This window comes from Pseudogymnoascus verrucosus, assembly GCF_001662655.1.
Source record: "Pseudogymnoascus verrucosus strain UAMH 10579 unplaced genomic scaffold scaffold_9, whole genome shotgun sequence".
Classification (NCBI taxonomy): Eukaryota; Fungi; Ascomycota; class Leotiomycetes; order Thelebolales; family Thelebolaceae; genus Pseudogymnoascus; species Pseudogymnoascus verrucosus.
The window spans coordinates 509,678-535,403 of record NW_017263660.1 but is presented as its reverse complement, the minus strand read 5'-3'; the positions used below and the strand labels follow the sequence as shown (position 1 = coordinate 535,403).

At 49.1% G+C, this 25,726-nt stretch overlaps 9 protein-coding genes across 9 annotated transcripts; 5 read left to right on the top strand and 4 right to left on the bottom strand.

Annotated features, from left to right (window-relative positions):
• The first annotated feature begins 199 nt into the window (after positions 1-199).
• Positions 200-1,644, top strand: VE01_02471 (uncharacterized protein). Its single transcript, XM_059463441.1, has 3 exons — positions 200-890; positions 943-1,347; positions 1,399-1,644. Coding segments are annotated over exons 1-3 (693 nt in total). The 5' UTR covers positions 200-603; the 3' UTR covers positions 1,400-1,644.
• VE01_02470 (uncharacterized protein) lies at positions 1,604-2,215 on the bottom strand. Its single transcript, XM_018271979.2, has 3 exons — positions 2,052-2,215; positions 1,876-1,956; positions 1,604-1,824 (listed from the first exon to the last, which is right to left on the bottom strand). Exons 1-3 carry the CDS (start codon positions 2,208-2,210, stop codon positions 1,720-1,722), a joined length of 345 nt encoding a protein of 114 aa, XP_018132790.2. The 5' UTR covers positions 2,211-2,215; the 3' UTR covers positions 1,604-1,719.
• Positions 2,216-4,753: 2,538 nt separating this feature from the next.
• VE01_02469 (uncharacterized protein) lies at positions 4,754-5,245 on the top strand (the record flags this gene model as incomplete). Its single annotated transcript, XM_018271978.1, has 1 exon — positions 4,754-5,245. One exon carries the CDS (start codon positions 4,754-4,756, stop codon positions 5,243-5,245), a length of 492 nt encoding a protein of 163 aa, XP_018132648.1.
• Positions 5,246-5,364: 119 nt separating this feature from the next.
• On the bottom strand, positions 5,365-7,793 carry VE01_02468 (uncharacterized protein). Its single transcript, XM_018271977.2, has 7 exons — positions 7,413-7,793; positions 7,174-7,301; positions 6,743-7,122; positions 6,603-6,695; positions 6,549-6,556; positions 6,082-6,493; positions 5,365-6,027 (listed from the first exon to the last, which is right to left on the bottom strand). The coding sequence occupies exons 1-7, from the start codon at positions 7,415-7,417 to the stop codon at positions 5,461-5,463; spliced, it is 1,593 nt and encodes a 530-aa protein (XP_018132649.2). The 5' UTR covers positions 7,418-7,793; the 3' UTR covers positions 5,365-5,460.
• Positions 7,794-8,575: 782 nt separating this feature from the next.
• VE01_02467 (uncharacterized protein) lies at positions 8,576-10,319 on the top strand (the record flags this gene model as incomplete). Its single annotated transcript, XM_018271976.1, has 5 exons — positions 8,576-8,716; positions 8,777-8,956; positions 9,024-9,786; positions 9,823-10,124; positions 10,152-10,319. 5 exons carry the CDS (start codon positions 8,576-8,578, stop codon positions 10,317-10,319), a joined length of 1,554 nt encoding a protein of 517 aa, XP_018132652.1.
• A 530-nt stretch (positions 10,320-10,849) lies between these two features.
• VE01_02466 (uncharacterized protein) lies at positions 10,850-15,361 on the top strand. The gene has a single exon (XM_018271975.2). The coding sequence runs from the start codon at positions 10,906-10,908 to the stop codon at positions 15,304-15,306; it is 4,401 nt and encodes a 1,466-aa protein (XP_018132653.1). The 5' UTR covers positions 10,850-10,905; the 3' UTR covers positions 15,307-15,361.
• Positions 15,362-15,877: 516 nt separating this feature from the next.
• VE01_02465 (uncharacterized protein) lies at positions 15,878-18,140 on the bottom strand. The gene is made up of 6 exons (XM_018271974.2): positions 17,889-18,140; positions 17,775-17,822; positions 17,576-17,648; positions 17,404-17,483; positions 16,487-17,344; positions 15,878-16,414 (listed from the first exon to the last, which is right to left on the bottom strand). The coding sequence occupies exons 1-6, from the start codon at positions 17,904-17,906 to the stop codon at positions 16,292-16,294; spliced, it is 1,200 nt and encodes a 399-aa protein (XP_018132650.1). The 5' UTR covers positions 17,907-18,140; the 3' UTR covers positions 15,878-16,291.
• Positions 18,141-18,538: 398 nt separating this feature from the next.
• Positions 18,539-22,035, bottom strand: VE01_02464 (uncharacterized protein). Its single transcript, XM_018271973.2, has 2 exons — positions 21,769-22,035; positions 18,539-21,692 (listed from the first exon to the last, which is right to left on the bottom strand). The coding sequence occupies exon 2, from the start codon at positions 20,110-20,112 to the stop codon at positions 18,628-18,630; it is 1,485 nt and encodes a 494-aa protein (XP_018132651.1). The 5' UTR covers positions 20,113-21,692; positions 21,769-22,035; the 3' UTR covers positions 18,539-18,627.
• Positions 22,036-23,439: 1,404 nt separating this feature from the next.
• Positions 23,440-25,597, top strand: UGA1 (4-aminobutyrate transaminase). Its single transcript, XM_018271972.2, has 3 exons — positions 23,440-23,575; positions 23,732-24,046; positions 24,099-25,597. Exons 2-3 carry the CDS (start codon positions 23,772-23,774, stop codon positions 25,303-25,305), a joined length of 1,482 nt encoding a protein of 493 aa, XP_018132656.1. The 5' UTR covers positions 23,440-23,575; positions 23,732-23,771; the 3' UTR covers positions 25,306-25,597.
• The last annotated feature ends 129 nt before the right edge of the window (positions 25,598-25,726 follow it).

Below are 25,726 nucleotides of genomic sequence, written 5' to 3'. Positions count from 1 at the left end.
TCAGAAGATAGTTGAGCTACCTTGGGGTATACCGATCTTATTACACTGGAGTATAAGTGCCGATGTTCTGGGCAGTGCCTTAGATTAAGTTTCAGCATCCCATGCCTAACCCCGCATTCTGGAAACTTCTTTTATTCGACAGTTCGTGATATCTACTGCTAGCGTTCAGGCATCCCTGATACGCACATACTTTCAATCAGTCCTTCATATCGTGGGGAAATAAACAATAGTCTACGCGTGACACCCTCCACCCCCACAAACAGACCTTTTATTTAGCCTGATGCTCCGAGCCAAGACATAAAACGGGGAGGATAAGCCTCGGCGAACGAAAGTTATCGTGGTTACTTGCGTTGTCGTATGGGCATGTTCTCGATCTTGGTGGTATTATATGGCGGCATAAAGAAAAAGCTGGGCAACTCTATTATCCCAGAGTCAACCCAAGGAGCGCTAATTATTCGTTATTAGCCGTTATATCTGGGTAATAGATGGGATGTCCGATATCCAGTATATAAAGCACGATGCTGCTCATAGAGGTGATCATCATCAACCGCAAGACACTGATCCCACACCAATAAGACAGAAGTTATCATCCTTCTCTTCAATATGGTTTCGCTCAAAACTCTCCTCGTTGCCTTGACTGCTGCCACTGGGGTTCTGGCCGCCCCCTTTGACTTCCTGCATGAGGGAGATGACGGAAACTCCACGGAGGCCCTCCAGAAGCGTTCCACTCCCAACTCGGTGGGAACGCACAATGGTTATTTCTACTCGTGGTGGACAGATGGAGGTGGCTCTGCTACATATACCATGGGCGAGGGTAGCCGCTACTCTGTGAACTGGCAAAACACTGGTAACTTTGTTGGCGGAAAGGGCTGGAATCCTGGAACTGGCCGGTCAGTTCTTCCTCGGGAAATACTTCTAGCTTTGTAGCTGACTTGTTGATAGAACGATCAACTATGGCGGTTCGTTCAACCCCTCGGGCAATGGGTACCTTGCTGTGTATGGCTGGACTCGCAACCCCCTTGTGGAGTATTATGTCGTTGAGAACTTCGGCACATACGATCCCAGCAGCGGAGGCCAGTACAAGGGCACTATCAACACAGATGGTGCAAACTACAACATCTACGTCTCTACCCGCACGAACCAACCTTCTATTGATGGCACCTCAACCTTCAAGCAGTACTGGTCTGTTCGCCAAGGGAAGCGTGTCAGCGGATCTGTCAACATGCAAACTCATTTCAATGCCTGGGCTAGTTATGGCATGAACCTTGGTAGCCACTATTACCAGATCTTGGCTACTGAGGGATATCAGAGCAGCGGCAATTCTGATATCTACGTGCAAACCAAGTAGTATGTTTGAGCCTCTCTTGGGCCCAAAGATGAAGGCTAATGATCAAATAGGGAGAGGACTTGGAACTACCGTCTGCTGCATAGCACTATCATACGCATCATCCTGTCGACATTTTATGATGTTGACCGTGAACAGCTTGACAGGGCAGGAAGCACGAGATTGAAGTCTAGTTATTACAGTAGAGGCTCTGGATAGCGTTGGTTGTGGAGTTTATTAAAAGCTGCTCGAATCACATTTCCATCAACTCAGTATGGTGTGCGGTGTAGTTTACAATCAATTCATAAATATACATAGAGCCCTGCTCCCCATAGTTTCTCAATCAAATCATTAACCTCCAATGTGACCACTCAGATCTCTGATCACATCCTACTCTAGTGGATGATGCCGTTCACAATATTCGAGCCGACTGAGGCGCCTGCACCAAAGACTGTGGCGTTACCGAGACGTTTGGCAATGTCCCCAGCGTGGTGTTTATCCTATCATACTGTCAGCTACAGTCCTTGGGTAATAAGTCATGCTGAGCGTACCTCGTGTGGGGGTTGCTGCTGAGGCTGAGGCGGTGGTGCGGGTTGCTGCGCCTGTTGAGCCTGTCCTTGAGGGTGGCCCTTCTAAAAAGCAGAGGGCGTTAGTGAATGCTTTCGAACCAAAGATGCAAATAATCGGGTAATGGAATTAGAATCAGGGGAGAAGGAAGGGGAAGTACGTTGTAGTGGTCAGCGACCTTCTTCTCAAGTTCGTCCAAACCCATGATGTCGATTTTTATTTCCGAAGGTGTGAAAGTTTGAAGTATTGTATCTTTATAAATATTATAATATATCGCAGTATTATAGATGGATAATGGAGATGGCCAAACATTTTCCATGAGACCCCCAGGGCTCTTAAAGGCCCAGCTGGGAGCCTGTGACGTCATAATTCCAAGGCGAAGTGGTTTGGCTGATCATTATACAGAAAAGTTAGCGTTGTCGATCTGGAGATTATAGTATTGGCCCGCAACTACAGCGTCTTAATTATACTGGATCTAAGTGCTGTAAACCGGATCGAACAGATGGCCATACCATGGCTGGTATAGTGCTTTCAGTGAACCCTCCAAGCCCCAAGACGGTTCCGAGAAACCATCCAATTCCCAGACATGCCGTTGCAACTTTGCGACTACGTGATGAAAGTTGGAATTAAGCGCTATCAGAGTAGCTAGTAGTGCATATCATACTTTCAACTTAGTTGCGGAGGAAATGTGCCGGCTTAGGCTCGCCATATAATGTATTTCTAGTATTCGAGGAGACAGAAATGCAAAGAATTGTAGTAAGAGTAACGTATTTCACAAGTGAGTTGCGCACACAAGCGAGTTGCGCACAACAACACCAAAACGCGTCAACTTGACATGATTCAACCTATGGCAACACCAACTCAAGCTAAATCCTCTAATAAAGAGGAGAGACTTTTGCAAGCTATTCAAGCACTTAAACAACATCAATTTAAGAGTGTCCGAGCTGCTGCAATGTCATATGATGTATCGCCTAGAACTATTGCTAACAGAATGAATGGAATGACTTCCCGACGTGATTCTACCTCTAAATCACAAAACCTAACTTCGTACGAAGAGTCAGCTCTTGTTCAGTATGTCCTCGACCTAGATTCACGTGGATTTCCGCCCCGGCCTCAAGCTCTACAAGAAATGGCAGACCTACTACTCTCCGAACGAGGCAAGAGCCCTGTTAGGAAGAACTGGACTACCAACTTTATAAAGCGTCGTACGGAAATCAAAGCAAAGTTTAGTCAGAAGTATGATTACAAACGAGCAAAATGCGAAGATCCTAAGATAATTCAAGGGTGGTTCACTCTCGTACGAAATACAATTGCAAAATACGGAATCTTAGAGCAGGATATCTACAACTTTAATGAAGCAGGTTTCGCAATGGGAGTTATTGCTACTACGAAGGTAGTTACAAGCTCAGAAGCAAAGAGCCGTCCGAAGACTATACAGCCTGGAAATAGAGAGTAGGTGTCAATTATCTAAGGTGTTAATTCGTACGGATGGGCACTCCTGCCGTTCATCATTTTTAAGGCACAGAATCACCTCTCTGCTTGGTACGAGGACTTAGGATTACTAGACGATTGGGTGATTACGCTAAGTGAGAATGGGTGGACTTTAAATTCAATTGGGTACGAGTGGATTCAACACTTCGATCGGTATACAAATGCTCGTACGGTTGGAACCTATCGCCTTCTTATTCTTGACGGACATGAGAGCCACCTCTCTGCTCAATTTCAACACTACTGTACAGAACGGAAGATAATTACCCTCTGTATGCCACCACACTCGTCGCATATTCTTCAGCCTCTTGATGTGAGCTGCTTTGCACCACTAAAGCTTTCGTACGGAAAGCAGATTGAAACCTTCGTACGGAACCGGCTAAACCACATTACAAAGCTTAAGTTCCTCTCTGCATTTAAAGAAGCCTTTAAAGCTACATTTACAGAGCAGAACATTAAGAGTGGGTTCCGAGCTACAGGACTAGTTCCGTACGAGCCGCAGAGTGTTCTCTCTCACTTGAATCTACACTTGAGAACTCCAACCCCTCCTCTAGTTAAGCGTGATAATTGGACTTCAAAGACCCCTCAAACTATAAGGGAGCTTAACTTTCAAACAGAGCATATTAAGAACCGTGTCGTACGACATCAGAATAGCTCACCTAGCTCAATTAATGATGCACTAAGCCGGCTTGCAAAGGGAGCTCAGGTTATGATGCATTCTGCTATTCTACTAAAGGCAGAAGTTAAGGCTCTACAAGCAGCAAATGAACAGAAAAAGAGGAGGGAAAGGAAGCGTAAGAGGCGTATAATGCAAGGGGGTAGTCTCTCCGTACGAGACGCAGAGGATATCCTTCAGAGTGCTGAGGTTGAAGCTCAAGTCCGTACGGAGGTGGCAAATGAGAGTAGTGGGCAGGTGGGTTCTACAGGCCGACAGAAGCGCTGTGGAGTATGTGGCACTATGGGCCATAATGCCCGTACGTGCGAGAGGCGCTAGGAATCAATTACAATTGAATAAGGGTTATTATATAGGGTAGTGGTGTAGTAGTAGTAGTAATAGTCAATCTTTAGTGTTGTTGTGCGCAACTCGCTTGTGTGCGCAACTCACTTGTGAAATACGTTATATTATATAGATTCTGCATTTATAAAGATTTATTTCTAGAGAATTTGAGCGATGTGAGGTTATCAGAAGACGTCATCTATGATATCACCTTCATGTTATAACATAGTGTATTAAGGATCCTTTTAACAGTGTGGCAATTATAAGTAGCATTTATACGTGGATAAGAAACACACAAGTCCAATTGAAACGACCAAACAAATACTCAATACAAGACAAATATCAATCTACATTGCAAATACTCAAACTCATACAAAATGCCCACAGATCCCATTGTCTCACAAGGCGAATTCCATGCCTCGGTTCCTCCCTCCAGGACTATAGAAGCGGACAAGCACGCTCCCGGTACCAGAGTAGGCAATGACGCCGCACCCGAGTTCCACGCATCGACTCAGCCTAGGGGTAGCTCGCCCGCCAGCCGCACATTTAAGCCAAACCCCAAGAAAACCGTGCCAGGGCAGTCGCCAGAACTATCCAGCCCAGATACCTGGGTAGATGCAGAGTCGACGATCACGGGCGCCACGAGCCAGGACGTGTATAAGGGTTTGGGGAAGCCTGTTCAAGGGCAGACGGCTGGAGATCTAAGGCATCACACCTCGCAGAGAAGTGGGCTGGAAGGTGTGGGAACGAGTGCCGAGGATAGTATCTTGAAGAGGGGCTTGGAGAGGGATGTGCCAAAGGGCGGGAAGACTAGAGATGATATGCCAGCAGAGGAGAGGGCTACAATGTTGGGTGTGGGCGACAGATAGCCGGAGAATGCGGACGAAGTTGCTCGGGAGAGGCCATAAAACAAATGACATAGCATTGTTAAAATATATTACCAAACGTCATACTTGTTCTCATTACCGCAGCAGCAGTCTGTTAATGGGTCGAAATCACAAGACGGTATGCTGGGCTGAATATGTACAACGTATAGAACTTATATTGACTGAAACGAATCTGTTTTGTTACTCATGCACCAGCTTTACAGTTTCAGCCCCTTCTGGACCTGGTCAGCAAACCCAGCATCCACCTTCTTGAAGGTTTGAATGGCTTCTTTCTGTACGCGCGGAATCGCCTTCCCCAAGTGCGTGCAAATATTGCTAACGAGGTCACGCTGTTCATCTGGTTCAGTACGCCCCAGCATCTCCCAGAACATTCTAGGCTGCTCGAAGTCATCATCTTTGACTTCGGTAGCGTAGCCTTGCACCTTCCCGGCGACCCATTCCTCGTGCCCGCCATCACTGACTCCATTTGCTCCCCTGTCACCTTTAAAATTGACTGTTTTGAGGCTGGCGTTAACGTAGTTTGGATCACGGCCATAGTTGGTGTCGTGTCTAGAAGCTCCATCCCGCTGGTACGGTGAGTACACAGGCGACACGGGGGAATTGCATGGCAGCTGCTGGTAATTAACTCCTAATCTATACCGTGCAGCATCTGGATACGCAAACATGCGCGCCTGAAGCATTGGGTCTGCGGTAGGCGCGATGCCAGGGACCATTGTTGAGGGCGAGAAAGCGGCCTGCTCAATTTCGGCGAAGTAGTTTTGCGCCTAATAAGTACCAGTCGTTATTTACGCCCTCTAAAATTACTGGCCATCACTTACATTGCGATTCAGTGTCAATTTTCCAACTTCCTGAAGCGGAAAGTCTTTATGCGGCCAGACCTTTGTCATGTCGAAAATGTCCCATCTATACTTCTCTGCCTCATCGGGCTTCATAGTCTGAATGTAGAGGGTCCAAGATGGAAAGTCACCTTTTTCAATAGATCCAAATAGGTCATCGGTATGATAGTCTGGGTTTTCTCCGGCAAGTTTGTCTGCATCCGCCTGTCTGAGGTTCTTAACCCCCTGGTTGGTTTTGAAATGGAACTTGACATAAGTGAAATTTCCGTCGTCGTTGACTAGCTTGTAGGTGTGGCCACTGTATGAATTAAGCGTCCTGATCGAGGCTGGGATGCCGCGGTTGCTGAAAAGGATCATGATGGCGTGAGTGCCTTCTTGGTTATTGTTGTGATAACTGGCTGTCTGTTAGAAATATGTTTCTGCCACAGGCTGCGTATAATTAAACTCACTCCCAGAACTATACTTGGTTAGTGTATGAGTTCAAAAGGGGGTGGTCTGCTCACCATTGTATTGTCACTAGCATTGGTCGCTGGATTCTTCTTGTGGGATCGGTTTACACTAGGGAATTTAATTGGATCGCGGATGAAGAAGACAGGCTGGTAGAAATTAGTCCTTATCTAACGTACGAAGATGAGATGCTTACAATACTGTTGAAGACGAAGTCTTGGTTACCTTCTTCTGTAAATATCTTCATGGCCCACCCCCTAACATCCCTCTGCGTTTCAGCACCACCAGCTTGGGGTGCCACTGCACTGACTCGGAGAAGCACCTTGCTCTTCTTGCCAACTCCATTCAAGAACTTGGCGTTAGTGAGGGACGATATATCCTTGGTAACCTCGAATTCGCCCCAAGCCCCGACGGCGAGGGCGTGAACAACACGCTCTGGAATCCTCTCGCGGGAAAAGTGGGCGAGGGTCTCAATGAGCTGTGTATCTTGTAACAGGACGAGGGATTTAGCAGAGGAGGCAGGCGTGTTCTTAGATCGAAACGTCTGAGCAGTGCTTGACGATGCAATAGGACACCCTATACCTGTTAGCCGTGCTTCCTACCTAGTATTTACGACTTCTTACTAACCTTCTGCGAGAGTATAAGTTGGTGTTTTTTTGTCTGACATATTGCCGCAGCGCGATAGCAAACACGTAATAGGAGAGCTGCAGGAATCCGCAGTAGATATTCGGGGCGGCTGAAGATTTTGTAAAGCCCTTTTATGTTATGTTAGACAGGCCCATGCCATACGATCCCATAGTAGGTAGAACCTAGTTTTCTGATCCATGTGTGACGAAATCAAAATTAGGAACAAGATGTAAACTTACGTCATAATGATGATGATGATATTTATTTGCGTCCAGCGGAACGCGGGTGAAACCCGCGTCCCTGAGACCTCCCGTAGGGTATGGGGACGTGCTAAGCTATGGGATTATGTACAATGTATGACCGTAGAAAGCAGTTCTTGCATTGCTGCGTCATAATTGCGTGTCTAAAGGCTCATTTGTTTTTGTAATGTAATATGAGAATATATATCAGTTAGAGAGTTCCGGAGCTCCGAAGTTAAGGAGCGGAGTATCGGGATTTTAGGACAACAGTATGAGAACATGGAACCTATGTTCGTCTAGAAGCTGGGGAGCAGATGGCGAGATATTTTAGTAGAGCCTACGGGAACACAGAACATATGTTTGTCTAGAAGTCCCGCTCCTCCGTTCCTTAGCTTCGGAGCTCCGGGAATTATTTTAGAGAAGCGGTTAACTTTGCCGCTAGTATGAAAATAAGGTTCCAGCCTCCGTTCCGCTGTCACGGGTTTTCCAGGAGCCTCTGTCACGATCGTGCGACTGCGATGCATTGTGAGAGCTAACGTCCGAATACTGGTCATTGTGGAGAAGCCGAGTAACTTGTTAAGACCCGTATTCTGAGGAATCATAAATGGCTACTTTATGATTATCACAGTTGGGGCTATTTTCACATAACGATTCTAACTCCTGATAATCCGTTTACTAAGCAACCCTTCCTTTAGAAAGCCGACCCCGACCAACCCATAGGTCGGTCTAGACTGTGGTTTAGGTTCATGCTTTTAACCCATGCTGCACTTGTCCAAGCGGGCCACCTCAAACCCGAGTCCTGGCCGAAAGGTCTACACAACCGCCATCATAGCTTAAACCAACGGCAATCCGCTTTTAAATTGGCGATTTTAAGTCTGTGGTTCTTAATGACGACCCTAGCATCTACTCAATGGTGGAGACGATTACGTCGACATATTCTGTCCTTGAGCGAGCTATCTAATTAGATGGTGCGAGAGATTTTATATCGAGCTCCGATGTAACGGATGGAGTCCTTAGCCCGGCAACTACGTATTGAAGTGCCACCTCTGTAGAATTATGAGAGTATAGACATATAAGAGGTAATATATTCCACCTCCAGACTTCGAATTACCGTTAGTTATCATCCACTTCACACTATTCTACAGCATACTCTTTGATCAATCATGGCGGCTACCGACGGAGCTCACTTTGACTTTATTGTTGTTGGCGGTGGCACTGCAGGTAACACTGCAGCTAGCCGTCTCGCTAAAAACCCCAGTGTTACCACCCTAGTCGTCGAGGCAGGTGTCGGCAACCCAGACGAGGTTGATTTGATCACCGTTCCATCTAACGCAATGGACCTCCGCAACAGCAAGCACGACTAGGCCTACAAGACCACATTTGTTAAGCGTGACGACTATGAGCGCATCGACAAACCTAACACCCGTGGCAAAGTCCTCGGTGGCAGCTCCTCCCTAAACTACTTCACATGGGCGCCTGGTTGCAAGTCGACCTTTGATTTGTGGGAGGAGTACGGTGGGAAGGAGTGGACCTGGGACCCCCTCGTTCCATACCTCCGAAAAGAGCGTTACATACCACGATGACCTTAAGCTTTACTCGCCCGACTTGAAGAAGATTGGCACCGATGGGTCCATTCACATTTCCCACGCCGAGCTCATCGACGATATGAACCCATTTCGAGAAGCTGTCACAAAGGCCTGGAAGTCTAGGGGAGAGCCTCAGACTTCAAATGTCTACGATGGCGAGATGAATGGCCTCACCCGCTGTGCCGATACAATCTATAAGGGGGTGCGCTCTGGCAGCTACCTTTTCTTGAAAAACAAGCGCAACATTACTGTTTTGCCTGAGGTTCTATCTAAGCGCCTAATCATCGATGACGTTGATCGCACTTGCAAGGGTGTGACAGTCATTGCCGCCTCTGGGAAGGAGCTCAATTTCTACGCCTCTCGCGAAGTCATCCTCTCACAGGGTGTCTTTAAGAGCCCAAAGCCCCTGATGCTTAGCGGCATTGGCCCTGCCCGTGAGTTAGCTCAACACGGCATTGACGTGATTGTGGACTCTCGTCACGTCGGTCAGCACTTAAGTGACCATCCCGGCGTCCCGTTCGTCTTGCGCGTTAGGGATGGCTTTAGTATGGACGACATCCTCTTGCGCAAAACCCCTAAGAATGAGGCTGTTGTTTCCGCGTATAAGAAAGACCATTCGGGCCCTGTTGGCTCAGGTCTTTTAGAGCTAGTGGGCTTCTCCCGTATCGACAAGTATATAGAGAAGGATCCCGCCTACAAGAAGGCTAAGGCTGCCAATGGCGGAAAAGATCCTTTCTCCCCGTTGGGACAGCCTCACTTCGAACTGGATTTTGTCTACATGTTCGGCAGTGCATTCTAGTGGCACTTCCCTACCCCACCGAAAGGAGACCACGTTACCGTTGTCGTTGACCTGGTCCGCCCTATATCCGAGCCTGGTGAGGTGAAGCTCAATAGTGCCGACCCTCTCGTCCAGCCTAGCATCAACCTAAACTTCTTCGCCGATGACCTTGACATCATTGCCATGCGGGAGGGCATTAGGTTTTGCTATGATATCCTTACTAAGGGGGACGGCTTCAAGGACCTCGTTGTCGATGAATATCCCTGGGCCATGCCTCTCGGCTCAGATGATGAGATGAAGAGAGCTGTACTTGACCGCTGCCAGACTGCGTTCCACCCCTGCGGCACTGTCCGTCTCTCCAAGGACATTAACTAGGGCGCAGTCGACGCCAAGCTCAAGGTCCACGGCATCAAGAATCTTCGCGTCGCCGATGCGTCTATCATCCCCATCATCCCTGACTGTCGCATCCAGAACTCAGTCTACATGATTGGTGAGAAGGCCGCCGACATGATTAAGGCTGATCACAAGGATCTTTTCAAATAAGTTCTCTCGTGAGCAACTATAGTGAACCAGTTATCCAATATATGTAGCTAGCAGTTTAATGCAGTCTAAATTATGTGCCTTATTTTTTTATATGAACGTTTTGGATGATGATTCGTGGCTTCGGGAATATGCCTTCGCAGTTCTCGGTTTATAGCCTGAGGCGTTCGCCATCCAAGGATCGCCACCCGCCTAATTGCGGGCGGGATGGGACGATGCCGATCACCCACCACACTAGCCTGCCGCCGCTACCAGTGATATCAGTGACATTTAAGATGCCGAAGCCTCCTTTTCAGCTGGAACTTAGAAGCTCTGAAAAGAAGCTACTCGCTGGCTTCGTATGCTCAAAAAGAAATGAGATGCTTGTACTCCGCAAGGTATATAACGATTTCAGGCCAACAGCTTACCCTTTGCATGAAAGGTGCATCCCGCTATTCCTAACAAGGTAAGAATTCGACGTGGCTGAGCCGCGTAGGATTGAGAATTCGAGGGGTCACCCCTCTTCGACATATATTTATTATATGTGCATTATTCCATTATTTTGCTTCTTTTCTCCTAGAAGTGGCTGCATGTCTCGTGAGTAAATACCATGGCCGTTACAGCAAGTGGCCATTCAGATGACAAGCTCTCCTCACTCTGGCATAGTGCCTGCAGCGACTATGCCAAGGAGACGGGAATCAATATCACGGATGATCAGTTCCCAAAAATCCACGGACCTGAAGATCTATCTCGCCAATTAGAATCTGAGAAGGACAATTTTGAAGATTTTCGAATGAAGAGACGACCACTTCTTCATGCTATGCAAATGATCTTAGCACCCTTTGAGGCCTGGGGTGATCTAATCGCCAATATTGCATCTGCAGCCTTTCCGCCTGCGTCTTCCATCATGGGAGCAATGTTGCTACTAGTCCGGGGAGCACGCAAGGTCAGCGAGGCGTTTGACGGAATTACTGATTTGTTTCGCAAACTAGGCAATTTCGCTCTGCGTCTAGACTGCTACAAGGGCGTTCCCCTCAGTGAGGGGATGAAGGCAATTATTGTGAATGTATTGGTGCATTTTCTTCGGGTCTGCGGGGCATCGCAAAAATGTCTGAGCCGTGGTTCACTCAGAACTAGACTTTCAAAGTGGGCAAAGAACATTATTGTTGAGGATACAACAATTATCTCTCTGCTGAGTGAGCTAGAGGAGCTGACGAGCCAGGAACATTTGATGGTGTCTGCTCAGGGTCTTAATCTCACTCACCAGGCTCTCCGAAACACCGAGGAACTGCTCCAGAGAGATGGCCGCAAGAGTGATCGTGAAAAACTAGAGCGAGTGAAAGCATCATTGAATCCTGTCTCAGCTTCTGGTCAAGTCTTCTCTTCCACTAACGAAAATCGGATACCCGGGTCAGGTAGTTGGATTGAGGATCGGATCCGAACCTGGTGGCAAGGATCACAGCCTCTCCTCTGGCTCCATGGCGGTCCCGGGGTAGGCAAGTCCCATCTGGCATCTAAGATTATCACCGATCTTTCGAAGGCGGAGTCGCCTACCATCACTCCGCCCATGGTCGCCTCTTTCTTCTGCAAGAACAACGATGTTGATCTGCGCTCAGTAAACAAGGCTCTACGAACCCTTGCATGGCAAATAGCAACGCAGCGACCTAGCTTTGCGACTCACGCTGAAGAATTTTCCCTTAAAGAGGACCCGGAAAATAGCTACATCGTCTGGAGGAAGCTTTTAGTCGAATACTTCGCGACGGATCCATTAGACACCACAGCCTGTTTTGTGATTGATGGGATCGATGAGGTTGAGCCGGAGCAGCAAGAAATACTTTTTAGTCTACTAGAAAGGACATTTGAGGATGATGATGTGACCCAACGACCACCGCTACGTGTTGTACTTCTCAGCAGGGACTCAGTGCGTCCCATGATTGATGAGCACTCATTGAGCTGGATTCCAGAGATTGAAGTGGGGAATGAGCAAAACAAGGACGACCTTCACCACTATGTTTCTGAGAAATTACGAAAAACTCAGCTATTTCGCGGATCCCCAGATTTTCAAGACGAGATTATTAGTGAAATCAGTCGAGAGGCAGAAGGCCTCTGGGAATGGGCCAATTTAGTTATCAAATCTGTTCTGCGCTGTCGGACAAAAGAGCAGATTCGGAAGGCAGTCAAGGCCATGCCGCGAGGAATCAGCGCAATGCTGCGTCAAGAGCTGCAGCGCCTAAGTAAAGAACTGTCTATATCGGATATGTCTGACGACGATGAAGGGTCCGCAGGCGAGACGACGGCAGCACAGATTGAGCAGTTTAATATCCTACTTTCGTTTGTCACACTAGCGGTAAAACCGCTGACTGTATGGCAACTGGATATTATGCTAGAAATTATCCTGAAGGAAGAGGTGTTAAATCTCGAAGATGATATCCGCACTATATACTCTTCCCTGTTCTCGACGAGGCCCAACGAAAACAAAGATACCCGCGACAAAAGTGATGTTGTGACACTCCGACATGGTTCATTCTATGAATATTTCAAGGCATCTGAAAATGGCGGGCCTATTAATGTCAACACCCATCAAGGCGAAGCGAGATTCGTATACGTTTGTCTCCTTGCCGTTAAGGAATACGACTCGCCCACTTTGGATAGATCGATACAAGATATTTGGCACTATGCTACAGATTTCCTGCCCTCGCATCTCATGTGTGCAGATTTCCAAGAGCCAGGAAAGCTAAGAGGTGAAATTTCCGACCTTTTTGCGGATCTCTTCACCCACGAAGAAAACATGATGTGGATTATTAAGAAAAGGTCTCGTCGATTTGCAAATGAGTATTCCTCCTCTCCGTCGGCTAAAATATCAAAGCTTGGTCGCTATTGGATGGATAATGACACTCGAAGCGCTGCAAACAAAAAGTCGCAGCTAGTTCTAGACTGGCTTCTTCCAGAAACGTTACAGATGTTCTTGAAAAACTCAGCAAGCGATGCAGGTCCCTTTACGGTGCTATTCTCTCACATGGCCGTGTTTTGGTCCCGACTATGGCTAGACCCAGAGCATATCAATGAGGACGATGGAAGCCCTGAAGTTCTTCCTTATATGTTAATAACATATAATACATTGGAAACAGGAGATGCTGCGCTCGATGCGGATGTCTCAATGTCAAACGAATCAAGTTACGACAGTTCTGAGATAGTTTTGCGTATCGCAGAGCTTCAAGATATTCAGAAAACGCCTATGTGGCATGCGCGAGTTGCACAGGCTCTAAGCTTAGGTTTGTGGTACGAAGACGCCCTCGATCAGTTCCAAATCTTTCTCCACGAACACGAGAAATCCCCCAACCTTAGTGCGCTGTCTCTGTTTGTTATTCACAGAGACATTTATCGTACACTTATGAAGCTCGGAAGACACAAGAAGGCATTATTACATTTTGAGCTATCAGAGTCTCTACGTAAGGACTTTTTAGGGGACAATAAACTCAAGAGTGCCGAATATATCGCCAGTTTACTGAACGCGGCGCAAATGAAACATCATGCGAAGCTGGCAGACGATGCACTGGCGGATGCAGACAAAGCATGGGAACATGTATTGCAGCAATACACTGACAAGTGGTTTTATCCCCAGCTAACATCGTTCTTCACCATCTTCTTAGAGCTTTACCAGCCACATCGTATTCGGTCTGTCTTGGATTTTGCTTTCACTCACCTCCAGGTTTTTCCTGGTAATAATTCCAAGGCGTTTGTCCTGGAATGGTTTAGTTTAATACCCCGTACAATGTACAGGGTCCTTCACCATGCCGTAACTCGAGACGATCAGTGTTATGTTGATATCATATCGGAGGTTATAGGAAAGATTGACACCGAAACTTCGGAGAGGAATGCCATTGATAGCCATGGGTTTTTCGGGAAAACTGAACCTTTGACTTGGGAAGCGAATAACCTTGCGGAGCTCAGATATTTTCTAGCCACACTTTTGTTTGAGAAAGGGCAGGTTAGCCAAGGTATCCAGGGATGGTACGAGGTTGCAGCCCTCTCTGAGCCATCTGGTGAGTGGGACATTAAGCCTGCTCAAAATCGATCAATCTGCGACTTGGCGTCCTTGTGTCTAAGTGACAAAGATATTCCCTTCGCCGAGCGCTCCCCGTTAGCACTGGATAAAGACGCTGAATACAGCGATGTATGTGTGGTTATTTCGAGCTGGCTTCGCGATCACGGGGATATGATAAATGCTCGGAATGCTCTCCGCGGGCGAGTAAGACAGTGCGTATCCTTATTATCAGACGACGATCCGTGGAACGACAAAGCGGCCTTTCTGAGCCTCTTCAAGACATTCCTCGCCATTAGAGGTAGCGACGCAGACCTAGACGCGGCCCTTTATATGATCAAGCTAGACGACCAGCGAATAGTGAGGGCTTTTGACAAAGGGGAGTTCGGCCTTAAGGTGCTACACAACGATACGCAGGGTGATCTTTCTGAATCGCTGGATCGGGTACAACTCGACAATACTACAACTAGAGATGCAGATGCCGGTGTGGATACAGGCCTGGATGATGTATCTAGTGTGGGTGAATGGTTGTGCACTGACCCTATGATCGAGTGCTCAAGTTGCAGGCGCCAGATTAAGACGGTCCACTGGTGGTACTTTTGTCGCTCCTGTGCCAACAAGGGACTATGTCGACGATGCTATCTCATGTTTCGCCCGCCGGCTCTCGCGAATCCAGATGATGCAGCTCCATCTACGTCAGATAAAATTATGGTGGGCGTCTGCGATCCCCAGCATGAGTTTTACTACACCGGCCCATTCCTTCGGTTCGATGATGTCTTCCCCAAAGGTATGGTGCCCTTCGTGTCCACTACCGGGGAAAGGAAAGAAATTTGGATAGAGGAATGGAAGGACAGGCTCGCAGAGGAGTGGGAGACTGCCGATTTTGAGTTTGAAGGTGGACTATCGGCTTGGTGTTCAAGGGTGTTACCTGAGCCGCAGAGGACCCGATGGGCCACATTATTTTGCTGATGGTAGGGATTGTGGTATGCAGAGGGTGAAAGGAGGATGCCCGACTGGAGGGGAGGGGGAGGGGGTTGGGATACTCATACATATATGTCACGTAGCCAGCACTACATATATCACAGTAAAATCCAGGTTAAACGCAATATATATCTAGTATGAAATGGACACACCCCTAAATGGAGATCCAAAGCCTACAACAGGTAGGTTATTACTATCCCTATAATCATACCATCGTTCTCGAATTTCCACCTCCATCCCGTACTATCAACGTTCTTGAATTATCACGTCCGCCACTCCCGTGCCATCACTACGGGGGCCAAAGCACGAGGGGCCAGGGCATTCTATGAAAGAAGATCTCGGGATGAGATAGGATGAGAGATGGATAGAGAAGAGGGAATGATCTGACAGTAGATCAGTTATGGGATTCGAGCTATACGGTCTCTATGGGAGATTATGCGTGAACCAGGTGAGAATAATCGTCCTAAACACACAAGCAAAGCATAAAGAACCCATTCAGAATTTCATAGCATTTATTTGGTATCCCACCCCCTCCCCCTCATCACCCCACCCCACCAACCCCCCTTTCACCCGTCTGTATACCACAACACCCTCCCATCAGCAAAAAAAGAGTTTTTTTTTCTCGTCAGAGACGCAAGTCAGCATATGCAAACTAGGTACAAATCCCTTCATCCCACTCCCTCCTCTCACACCATAACACCACGCCCAGGCTCCCATCAATCGTCAAATCGGTGGCTCATTATATCGCCCTCATCTCGTCTCGCCGCGGGCCTAACATGGCAGCAGCAACAAAAAGTTAAAAAAAAATGCCATCCATCCCTAGCCAGCCAAGCCAACCCCAGGCGGCCCTTCCCAAAAGCAAAAACAGCCTACAAGGCCACTTGAACCTCAAAAAAAACTCGTTGTTTGCGCAAGGAAGTAGATCGGGTGATTGATTGGTTGGATCGCTCAGTTCGGATCAGAGATCAGAGCTCTAGTTCTGTCCATCATCCTCATCGGGCTGCTCGAACAGGAAGTTCGCGGCCAGCTCCTCGTTCTTGTCGCATGCGAAGTAGGCCTGGATGGCGAGGTCGCGCTCGAAGCCGAGACCGCAGAGCTGGTTATTCGTTAGCACACACCAGAACACTCACCCCTAAAAACCCAATGGGAAAAAAAGATAAAAACTCACCCTCTCAATAGCCTCACTCTCCTCCGGAGTAACGCTAATCTGCGTTGCCCCCGGCGGCGCAAGCGCATCACCCTCCTCTCCCTCCTCCCCAAGCAACTGCAAGAACTGCTCCGGGTGCTGTCCAATCAGCTGCGCGAGCTGTGGGTTCCCCGCGCCAACCGACTGCAAGATCGGCTCCAGCATCTGCGGCTGCTGCTGCACCACCTGCCTCAGCTGCTGGAACTGCGGGTTATTACGCAGCCAATCCAAGTTGCCGAGTCCGGCCTGTGCACCCGCGGCTCCCGCACCAGCTCCAGCACCTGCAGCAGCAGCGAAGGGGTTCGCACCGCGGGCGCCGCCGCCGGCACCTCCGCGACCAGCCTGAGCAGCAGCCTCGAAAAGGTTGATGCCCTCGCCCTCGCCGGCGGCGGGTTGAGCGGGGGGTGGCGACTGTGCGTCACCGGCCCCAGCGGCAGGGGCGGCGGCCTGCGGGGCAGCAGGGCGCTGCTCGCGCTGCAGGTCTTCAGGGATGCCGTTGAGGAGGTACTCGACAGCGCGGTCTGGGTTGAAGAAGGCGGCGCGCATGGCGGCGTCGATGCTAGCGCGCTCGAAGCCCATGCTCTCGAGGTTTGCGACGGCCTCGGCGCGCTGGGCGCCGATGGTCAGGGCGGAGGGGTCGTTGAATTGCGGTTGTGCGGGGGCGGGGGCGTTGGTTGCGGAGACGCCGGCGCCGGCGGGGGAGGGGGTGGAGGGGATGCCGGTGTTTGTGCCGGTGTTCGAGGCTACGACGGGAGGGGGCGCTGGGGTCGCGGATGAGGCAGCTGGGGCTGGAGTGGCGGGTTCTTTGGGCGCTGCTGCTGCTGCTGGAGCTGGCTTGGGCTGTGGACGAATTAGTTAGAGTTTGGGCAGTTTGGGGGCGGTTGGTGGCGAAAATGTACCTTTGAGACCATGCACACGATGAACCCCTTCTCCTCGATCTTGTAGGACTCCACGCTGTTCGCATCTTGCAAGATCTTGCCTGATAATTGTCAGCTATATCCAAATCGTCCGTTGTAGCTTCGTGATCTCGTATCCCAAGCTCCTGCGCGTGTCCATGTTTTGTAAGCATACCAGAGTAAATCAGCTTCTGCTGAGCAGCCTCCCAGCCCTTCTCCTTCTCAATCTTGGCCTTAACATCCGAAATCTAGCACAAAAACCGTCAGTCATGTCCCCCAAGCAATTCGCGGCACCAAGCTCGATGATCGGTCTGGAGCGCCCTAGGCGCCACCCGGAGCGGGGTCGAGCCATCGTGAAAGTGAGGGTATCGTACCAGTTCGGTGGGCTCGGCCTCGATAACAAACTTCTGTTGCTTCAGATCCTACAGTAGAAAAATCGACGTTAGCAACATATACAGCGACCTTCTCCCATCCGTGAGGCGACAAACCCTGAAAGTGAGCTTCATCTTGACTCTCTGGTTGCGCCTGGGCACCAGCTATTGTTGCTTGAAGCGGTGATTCGTAGAAGTAAAAAAGGAAACTAGGTCCCGAAACTCGACCCTTTTTAAAGAAAGATGTCGAAAAGTGGTGTATAGATTGTATTTGGAGGGGTTTGGTGAAGAAGAGTTGTTTTTGGATCGAAAGAGTTGGTGGAGTTTCTTCTTGAAGGCCACAAACAGCAGAGCTGTCGAAGTAGAAAGTCGGCTAGCGTCAAGGCTGAATTCCCCACCAACACCAGGTCGCAAGGCGACGACGTACTCTGGAACTCTAAAAAGACGCTAGTACGTTCTGGGCGAGTGAGTGAGCTTATGAAAGCGAAAGCCTTATCAAGGTTACAGAAATCATAGAAATCATAGAAATCACAGAAATCATCAGTTGAAGTTCACTTATAAAGGCCATTTATTAATTATTTTAATTATTAAATTGTTTTCAATTCAGCTGACTTTAGAACTGACTTTAGATATCCAAAGTATCCCATCATAACAGACATTTCAGTTAGTTTGTTTCCTTTCGTAAAATTGCCTCCCCTCCCAAATTAACGCCTGAGCCATCACCCCATCCCACCCAACCCACACTCCGTGAAAACCAGTGGTATTTCCCGCGCTTCAAAAAAATACAAAACATGCAGACATAAGAAAACAAACGTCGTCAGTAAGACCGCAGGCTCCGAGCCATTAAACTCCCCATTCATCCCCCGCCTATCACTTCTCCCTTCTCGCTTTTCCTCTTCGAATATCCATGAAAGGATGTGCGCTGCCCCGCACCTAGAATCCACTCAGGTATCGGAGGAGTCATGCCGCGGTCACCAGCAGGTGATGATTCCGGCCAGTTCTTCTCGCTCATATCCACTTCGCCTGACCGTGACATGCTCTCCCTCCTCACCTCCTGTGTAATCTTGCCAATCTCCCTCTTCACCTCCATCGCAATATTGTCAAAGCTAGTTGTGTGGATCAGCGGACTACGACCCGTCTGAGAGCTGCTTCGCTTCCGCCTCACTACAGCTACGGCCATCTCAGAGATTACCGCACCCGCATTTGGAGCTGCGGTTATGATGCTAGTCGGTGTGGCCGATGGAGGCGGGGTAGGTGAGTCTGAGCGGAAGAGAGGGTGAATGTGCTTTTCGCTCCCGACTGGACTGTGGCTGCCGGAGAGTTCTCTAAAGCTGGCCGCAGGCGACTGGCTCCGTGAGTGGCGAGCATAGATGCTTGGTGGTGGGAAGTCCAGCGTGTATCCAGGGCTTTGCGAACGGGAGCTTACTGTCGGTGAGGCAGGGATGGTCTCGAGGATGCGGGGATGCGAGGGGATGGCGCTGAGCGGGCTAGAGTTTATGATTCCGAAAGAGAGAGTACTCTCCCATGCGGGACCTTCAACGCCGGAAGTGTCCCACGAATCGAAACTACCAATAAAATCGCGCTCTCCAGCAGATTCGATAGATGGAGACCGATGGCTCTGTCTGTGGGCAATGAGACGGGTTGTCGAGGTCATCGGCCTGATCGCATTGGTGAACGAATATCGGATAGAACTCCTAGTCTCAGAGCTCGAGCGCTTCTGGATCGAGCCAGTTGAAGTTGATCCCAAAGAGCCAACGTAAGTGGAGCTATCATTGCTGCGCTGAGAGTCGTCCACTGTTGGGTTAGACGTCTCAGCCATCTCTGGTGCCGCCTGTCCTTCTTCAGCAGCAGCAGCTCCTTGAGCGGCGTGCAGCTCTTTCCTAACTACACTCGCGATGCTCATCATATATAGAGAGTGCGCGAGGCCCGAAACGGCCCATAAAATAAGAGCAATGATGACAAGAGTCTGTGTGGACATGCCAAGTGTATTGAGTGGCAAGCCATCCTTTTGGGTGCAGAGTATCCAGATGAATGTCGCGATGGCGCAGAGGCTCCAAATGATTAGGATAATCGCAACCTCCAATGTTGATTTCCAAAGTCGCCAACTCGCGGCTTTCGAGGGCTCACCACTTTGTTGATAAAATATCCGGCGGAGTCCAACAAAGACAATGCCGCATAATGAGAGGCCACCAAGGGCAGCTGAAGCACACGCCAGTACCCCAGCTGGATGCCCAAACTTTCTGAGATTTATAGCAAATGCGAAAGTCAATGCGAGGTTCGCGGCCAGAGTTGCAACGGCCAATGCGCCGACATACGGCTCCAACTTTCGCAGCACCGCCATTGTGTTTGGATGTTATCGTGTGAGAACTTGCGGGGTCGATAGAGCTATAGTATTCCAAGAGACGCGTTCGCAGGTCTTGGTAGCACGTCGGTATCCAATTGTGCGAGGTGCAACGAGGCAGGGTTCGGTCCGTTTTTCTGCAGAGAAGGAGGGGCTGCAAACGGAGAGAACAAACGACGATGCGAGTAACCGTGGTTATGCAACGGCTTCTTGCAGCGGCGACCAGTCGCTCGTAGATCTTCAATATAATCCAGGAAACCTCATCCGGCGCTGAATGTCGAAATGATTTGCAATGCTGGTAAGCTTTTTCGGGTTTGTGCAGTTATGCTATAGCACATGGGAATACGAGGCCTTGTCAAGTAACCCTTGTCGTATTGAAGCCGAGGCCGCGATAACTCAGGGTAATATTCTCCGGGTGGTTGAAAACGGAAAAGAAGTTGATCTTTCTCTTGCTAATGCGATTTGCCGTAAAGATATCGCAGATTCTTAGGTCGCGAAGTTCCAGAGAGAGCGTTGGCCTTTCAAGGAGTTGACAAGATTGTCGAATCAAGGGTGGGGTGATATGATATATATTGTATATGCAAGGAAGTGATAAAGAAAGTGATAGCGATATTTGCTAGCGATTGAATATAATTCTAACAGAACTATTCGTATGTATGGAAAAGAAAATAATTGTCGATGGAGTAACGATTGAAAGTGAAGAAAATGAAGGAGGATGAAGGAGAATTAGTTCACACTGGATATGCATCTATATTACCATCCCACCAGCGACTGTGTCAGAGATAGAAGATAGACTTCTATAGGTGGGGGAGTGGGACAACGCGCTTTGAACGTGTCTCGGACTTTCCAATGGGCCGTACCAGAATCCAGGCACGGCTGCAAGTAACAGCTAACGCAGGGTTGTGGTAAAGCACGGCCAAGTTTTGAGGTAAAATTGCGATGTCTGGGGAAAGCCAATGGAAGAGATCGACGCGTCAGACTCCCCGATCCAATAGTTTCGCGACACGCATAAGAGACAGGTTCAGTTAAAATCGTTGGTTCGTAACGTGGCTGTCAGGTACACTCTGCACTCCATAACTGCACTTCATGTAGGTACTGTGCGACAAATAACTGTAGCAACCGATATGTCCCAGATGAGAAAAGGGGAGGGAGAAAGAGATTGATCTTAATACATCGCTGCCCTCCAGTATGCGCTCGATTGGCAATGGGCATGGCCAAGACAGAGCGCACTCATCGTCAAACAGGAGCGTAGACAGGAGATACGTTCTCCGAGGGGAATATTGCAATATTGACGGAGGACGCGTTGGAAGCTGGAGATTGTGTCATCTTTGTTGATTAACTGGACCGTTCAGGTAAAGCTCCTCCTCTGGGATTGGCCAAGACCTTGAGCGTTGAGCGAAACATCGTCCGACGGCATACCAAATATTGGCTATTCCGCATATCTTAAGGGAAGGGATCAAGGAAGCTGGTCGCGAAACTTTCGCGATTTAGTATGCCGAGAACCTGTTATCCAGCCCCCAAAAACGGGGCGCTGTTGGTGGAATTACATCTGATCGCAGGGTGAAGGACGGCACTCCTCACTATAGTTCCCTGTTAGCGTGTTCTTATGTGCATGTTTAGTGAGGTTAGTGAAGTTAGTGAAGCAATTCCACGTGCCTCCGTGCCTTAGGGCTGAATTGAAATGCAAGGAACGTTTCGTTTGGAGAAAGCCTGGGCATTTTGAAATGAGCAGGGGGAGGTTGGGTGCGGAGAATCTCCGAAAGTTTCAAGAGAGTTGGAAGCCGTAGAATAGCGGAGAATAGGCGCAAAGCCGGCAACGTTATATGTATATTGAGGCTTTGTGTACACTCTTGCTCACCATCGGCGTCGCGCATCCATCGGTGTGGTAGGAAATCAATAAAGTCGGGTGTGGAATGGTAGCAGGTGCAGAGTTTGGTAAATGAGTGGGAGCGAGGGGCGGGCGATCGCAAGATCGCAACACCTCGGCGTGCGACTCGCTCGAGCATCCAATCGTTGACAATTTCGTTGCTATGGAGGAACTATCGATAACGCCGGATTTGTTTATGTTCCTGATCGATAATGCCGGATTTGTTTATGTTCCTGATCGATAATGCCGGATTTGTTTATGTTCCTGTCGATCATAAACAAAGCTTCGGTCAAAGTCTCACTATTCATTGCCTCCCCCGCATTTCTTGGCTATGACGACGAGCTTCGATGAGACATTCTGGATCAGATATACAATTGCGGCGTGGTCGAAGAACGATTCTCACGCATGGAAGTGAGATAGATGACTTTGCTCAGGAACACAACAGAAGAAAACGTCACGAGGTGCTAAATGCGTCTCAGACAGCAGATCGCCGATCAAACCGATTTCCAATTGACCTATGAAAGTCTGTATACGCTCAGTCAGGAAGGTACAGTCCAATGTTTACCCCACAACAACTCCCAAGCTTACCTTTGTCAGGTAGGTCAGGATGTGGAGAGGGCCAACCCGTACAAACATGGAGATATTGGATTGCCTCCACCGGGAGTTATCGGCCTTCGAGATGGCATTCTGGTCATTGAATTCAAGAGGCTGGGGATCTTGGGAATGACGCGACTAGTTCGTAGTGCACATCGTCTGAAAAAACTCCTCTTGGATCTGCCGTTGCAATGGGACGAGTCATCATCGTCGATCTGTCGGGCCGCTGCCGAGACGGAGCACCAACAACATGTAAACAATGTAAGCAATGTGTATATATAACATATATTTCCCAAATACGGGATGAGATGTCTACATAAGAAGCTCATTATTAGTTCATCTCTTAAGAAGATATTTGACATGGAGGACACTCAATCAACCCTTCAACAGCAGTATAACCCGGATATTTGGGGATTGCCACCACTTCCCTGACGATAAGAACAGCAGAACGAGAAACGACAAACTCCACGAGGATAACTGCCGCTGACAGATCTCTTCGATTGCTTAGCCTCATAAAGCTGTAATTCTACTCAAAATACCCCAAAATGAGCAAATATCTCGTCGCCTTCCACAGAAAGATCCATAGAAAGCAGAAAATAAAAGTGTATCTCTTATCAAATCAGTTTTCGTCGCCTTCGTGTCCCCCCCTCACAGCTCGTCGGCTGGGACTTCCTGAAATGGTATTGGCGTCGACGATCGATAGTCACGGGACGGCAGAAAAAGGCTTGAATTGGTGTAAATGGCCATGAATAGAGCGGGGTCAAGGGTTGCTAACCCGCTTTCCCCTCTCCTAGCCGCTCCATTGCGCTTCACCGCCCTCGCATGTACCTACCTGTGAGGGGAAGTATAAGAGGTGACGACGGCCACTTCTTCTCCGCGATTACTATATAGCCACGTCTTCTTCTACTCTCAAGAACTCGAATTTGACTCTATATAACTGCGAGAGTAGGGGCTTAAGAAGATATATTATCACGGTCAATTGAGTTGATCGGAAACTACACAGTACGTCCCTGCAAACACATCTGAGAGCCAGTGCGTCATCTCATCCTTGGACTCTTCTCCAAGTTCTCCGCACTGGATGAGGTCGCCACGGATTTTGTTCAATCAACAACGTCAATTAAAGCTTCAAAGAAAGAAATTTACTGATCACGCTTATAGTTTACTTCTACTCTTGAGCTTTTTAATTTATACCGACGAAATGGCATCAGTCAGAGCTGCTGGTCGTCTCCAGCCGGCTGCTCGCACAGCGTTGCAGGCAGGCATCTCTCAGCAAACCCGCGGTTATGCCTCCCTATTCGCTGGTGAGCCATCAGGACCTGAGATTAAGACTCAGATCCCGGGCCCAAAGTCACAGCAGGCTATCAAGGAGCTCGACAAGGTCTTTGATACCCGTGCCGTCAACATGCTGGCGGACTACACACAGAGCAAGGGCAACTACATCGTTGACCCAGACGGAAACGTCCTCCTCGATGTGTAAGTCTCTATTCATATATCTTAGTAGCAGTCGAAGTCTAATCATTCATAGCTATGCTCAAATTGCCTCCATCCCAGTCGGTTACAACAACCCAACCCTCGCCAAAGCCGCCCAGTCCCCCGAGATGATCAACTCCCTCATCAACCGCCCCGCACTCGGCAACTTCCCCTCCCACGACTGGGCTCAAATCCTCGAGACCGGCATCCTCAGCGTCGCACCCAAAGGCCTCGACCAAGTCTTCACCGCCACCGCCGGCTCCGACGCCAACGAGTGCGCCTTCAAAGCCGCATTCATGTACAAAGCCCAACAGCGCCGCGGCGGCCCCGACGTCGAATTCACCGCCGAGGAGCTCTCCTCCTGCATGAACAACTCCCTCCCCGGCGCCTCGAACCTCTCCATCCTCTCCTTCAAATCCGCCTTCCACGGCCGCCTCTTCGGCACCCTCTCCACCACCCGCTCCAAGCCCATCCACAAGCTCGACATCCCCGCCTTCGACTGGCCCCAAGCCACCTTCCCTCTCCTCAAATACCCGCTCGAGGAGCACGCTACCGAGAATGCAAAGGCTGAGGCTGACGCACTCGCTGACGTCGAGCGCCTCATCACTACCTTCCCCCACCCACCCGCTGCCGTCATCGTCGAGCCCATCCAATCCGAGGGTGGCGATAACCACGCTTCCCCTGCCTTCTTCCGCGGCCTGCGCGAGCTGACCGCTAAGCACGACGTCCTCTTCATCGTTGACGAGGTGCAGACCGGTATCGGCGCTACGGGCAAGTTCTGGGCCCACGAGCACTGGGACCTCCCCACACCACCTGACATGGTGACGTTCTCCAAGAAGGCACAGACAGCGGGTTACTACTACGGCAACCCCGCTCTGCGCCCTAACAAGCCTTACCGCCAGTTTAACACCTGGATGGGCGACCCAGCGCGCGCGATCCTGTTCCGTGGCATCATTGATGAGGTTAAGCGTCTTAACTTGGTTGAGCACACCGCCAAGACGGGCGATTACTTGTATGCGGGTATCGAGAAGCTGGCGGTGAAGTATCCGGGGCAGTTTAAGAATCTCAGGGGCAAGGGACAAGGAACGTTCATTGCGTTTGATAGTCCGCAGCGTGATGCGTTCTTGAAGAAGGCGAAGACGGTGGGGGTTAATATTGGGGGGTCGGGAGAGAGCGCGGTTAGGTTGCGCCCGATGTTGATCTTTGATAAGGTGCATGCGGATATTCTTCTTGAGGCGATGGAGAAGATTGTTAAGATGTAAGCGGGGAGAGGTGGAAAGGGTGGAGTTATGATAATTTATGTGTGAGTGGCGTTTGATGATTGAGACGCAGAGAGCTCTTCATGCTTGGTGATTACTGGGTGCTCAGGTAGTTTGAAGTAGCATATGGACTTAAATTCCAATATCACTGGTTTACAAATCGCATTTGTCTCATTTAAATGTCTACATTTTTAACATTTCTCATGTCGGAATATTAAAATTATAAAATATCAAGAGATAATATTTCTTCTATTTCAAATTAACGAACCTAACACCAGCCCACAACAAAATAACCACAGTCCATTATAATTACCAAGAAATTATATCTACACAATAATCGCCGTGAGAAAAAAAGGAAACAGTTAAATAGCCTGCTCGATACTCGTTTTTCCTCCACAGATTCCGATTAAACCAGTTGTGAAAT

Excerpts from the sequence above, each read along its gene's own strand:
- VE01_02464 (XM_018271973.2), bottom strand. The coding sequence starts at position 20,112 with ATGGCGGTGCTGCGAAAGTTGGAGCCGTATGTCGGCGCATTGGCCGTT.
- VE01_02466 (XM_018271975.2), top strand. The coding sequence starts at position 10,906 with ATGGCCGTTACAGCAAGTGGCCATTCAGATGACAAGCTCTCCTCACTC.
- VE01_02468 (XM_018271977.2), bottom strand. Across the intron at positions 6,696-6,742 it reads ACTTCGTCTTCAACAGTATT|CCTGTCTTCTTCATCCGCGA; the intron begins GTAAGCATCTCA and ends AATTTCTACCAG. Across the intron at positions 6,028-6,081 it reads AATTGACACTGAATCGCAAT|GCGCAAAACTACTTCGCCGA; the intron begins GTAAGTGATGGC and ends GGTACTTATTAG.
- UGA1 (XM_018271972.2), top strand. The coding sequence starts at position 23,772 with ATGGCATCAGTCAGAGCTGCTGGTCGTCTCCAGCCGGCTGCTCGCACA. Across the intron at positions 24,047-24,098 it reads GGAAACGTCCTCCTCGATGT|CTATGCTCAAATTGCCTCCA; the intron begins GTAAGTCTCTAT and ends AATCATTCATAG.
- VE01_02470 (XM_018271979.2), bottom strand. The coding sequence starts at position 2,210 with ATGGAAAATGTTTGGCCATCTCCATTATCCATCTATAATACTGCGATA. Across the intron at positions 1,957-2,051 it reads AGGTCGCTGACCACTACAAC|AAGGGCCACCCTCAAGGACA; the intron begins GTACTTCCCCTT and ends TCTGCTTTTTAG. Across the intron at positions 1,825-1,875 it reads AGCAGCAACCCCCACACGAG|GATAAACACCACGCTGGGGA; the intron begins GTACGCTCAGCA and ends ACAGTATGATAG.
- VE01_02465 (XM_018271974.2), bottom strand. Across the intron at positions 17,484-17,575 it reads GCAGAAGCTGATTTACTCTG|GCAAGATCTTGCAAGATGCG; the intron begins GTATGCTTACAA and ends GACAATTATCAG. Across the intron at positions 17,345-17,403 it reads TCGTGTGCATGGTCTCAAAG|CCCAAGCCAGCTCCAGCAGC; the intron begins GTACATTTTCGC and ends ATTCGTCCACAG.
- VE01_02471 (XM_059463441.1), top strand. The coding sequence starts at position 604 with ATGGTTTCGCTCAAAACTCTCCTCGTTGCCTTGACTGCTGCCACTGGG. Across the intron at positions 891-942 it reads TGGAATCCTGGAACTGGCCG|AACGATCAACTATGGCGGTT; the intron begins GTCAGTTCTTCC and ends ACTTGTTGATAG.